General features: G+C 63.7%; 1 protein-coding gene across 1 annotated transcript in view; it reads right to left on the bottom strand.

Moving 5' to 3' along the window:
* The window catches only part of SKOR2 (SKI family transcriptional corepressor 2), a 39,355-nt gene that overhangs the window by 36,294 nt on the left and 1,872 nt on the right, over positions 1 to 1,189 (bottom strand). The window contains exon 2 of the mRNA XM_012556796.1: positions 321 to 1,187. Within this exon, the coding sequence (XP_012412250.1) occupies positions 321 to 1,187 (867 nt within the window). The remainder of the gene's footprint in view (positions 1 to 320; positions 1,188 to 1,189) is intronic.

Raw genomic sequence — 1,189 nt, 5'->3', positions numbered from 1 at the left:
GGGGGCAAAGGGGATTGTTAGATTAGAGGAAGGACTAAGTCAGTTAACGGGTCTTTTCTAACTTCTACTATCAGACAACTTAAATATAAGAGGGAATGGAGGTCCCTAGGCCTTTAAAAGGTTTTTAAAGACAGAGACCAGAAACCACATTTTTATGGAGGCCTGTTGGCAGGAAAGAATCTCTCCCAAACACACTGAATATTTCATTTCTACGGGGAAATCTGGTGATTCATCTTTCCTGCGCATATGTAACCGATTCAGCCTAAAGGTGCATTTAAATAATAATAATTAGCTCCAAGGAGCCTAAAGGGGATATTTACATCTTTGTAGGAGGGCTGCTCCTCCAGTGATGGATGGTGGACTGGGCTGTCCGGGCTGCTGCCGCCACCGCCGCTTGCTTTCTGGGGGGGCGGAGGCGGGGGCAGGTCCGCACCGCCGGGGTCACCCAGTTTCCCGTCCTCTTGAAGCAGCCTGGTGGAGTTCAGGGAGAGTGGGAAACCGCCCACGGCGGTTGGCGCGCGGTCCCGGCTGCTCCCTTTCTCCGACAGCCCTCGGCCCTGGAGGAACCGGCCGGCCCCGACTAAGGGGTCCCCCAGCAGGACCCCGGTCTCCTCGTCTTCCTCCTCGTAGTCGTCGGGGTCTCGACCTTCCTCCTCCTCCTCCTCCTCGCCCTCCGGAGGCTTGTTGCCCTCTACGTCCACCTCCTGCTCCTCTTCCTCGACATCCTCGTCCTCGGAGCTGTCCTCGCTGGGGTAGCTGCAGCTGGTGCCCCCGGGGGACAGAAGGCCTCGGTGGTGCGGCTGCGGGGCCAGCGGGGGCGGGGGCGGCGGCGGCGGGGCCGGGTGGTGGCGCTCAGACCCCGGCTCGTCAGGCTGCGGGGGCAGCAGCAGCAGCGGTGACGGCGGCTGCGGGGTCTGATGGTGGTGGTGGTGGTGGTGCGGGTGGGGATGGTGATGATGGTGGTGCGCTTGGGCCGAGTGCGGAGCGCCCGCTGACGCCCCGTGCAGCTTGGCCAGGCTCTCCGCGTCGTCCTTGCCACCCACAGGCCGGAAGGCGCTCGAATGGTGGTAGGCGCCACCGCCCACCTTGCGCCCCTCCAGAAGATGCGGGTGGTGGGACGCCGGCACCCGGGCGCCCGCGGGACCCGTTCCTGCCCCCGCCCCGGACGCTGCGCCAGGGTCGGCGGGGG

The sequence above is a fragment of the Trichechus manatus genome, unplaced genomic scaffold (assembly GCF_000243295.1).
Source record: "Trichechus manatus latirostris isolate Lorelei unplaced genomic scaffold, TriManLat1.0 scaffold00078, whole genome shotgun sequence".
NCBI lineage: Eukaryota > Metazoa > Chordata > Mammalia > Sirenia > Trichechidae > Trichechus > Trichechus manatus.
The sequence above is the reverse complement of the archived record's forward strand: the minus strand, read 5'-3'. Positions and strand labels throughout refer to the sequence as shown.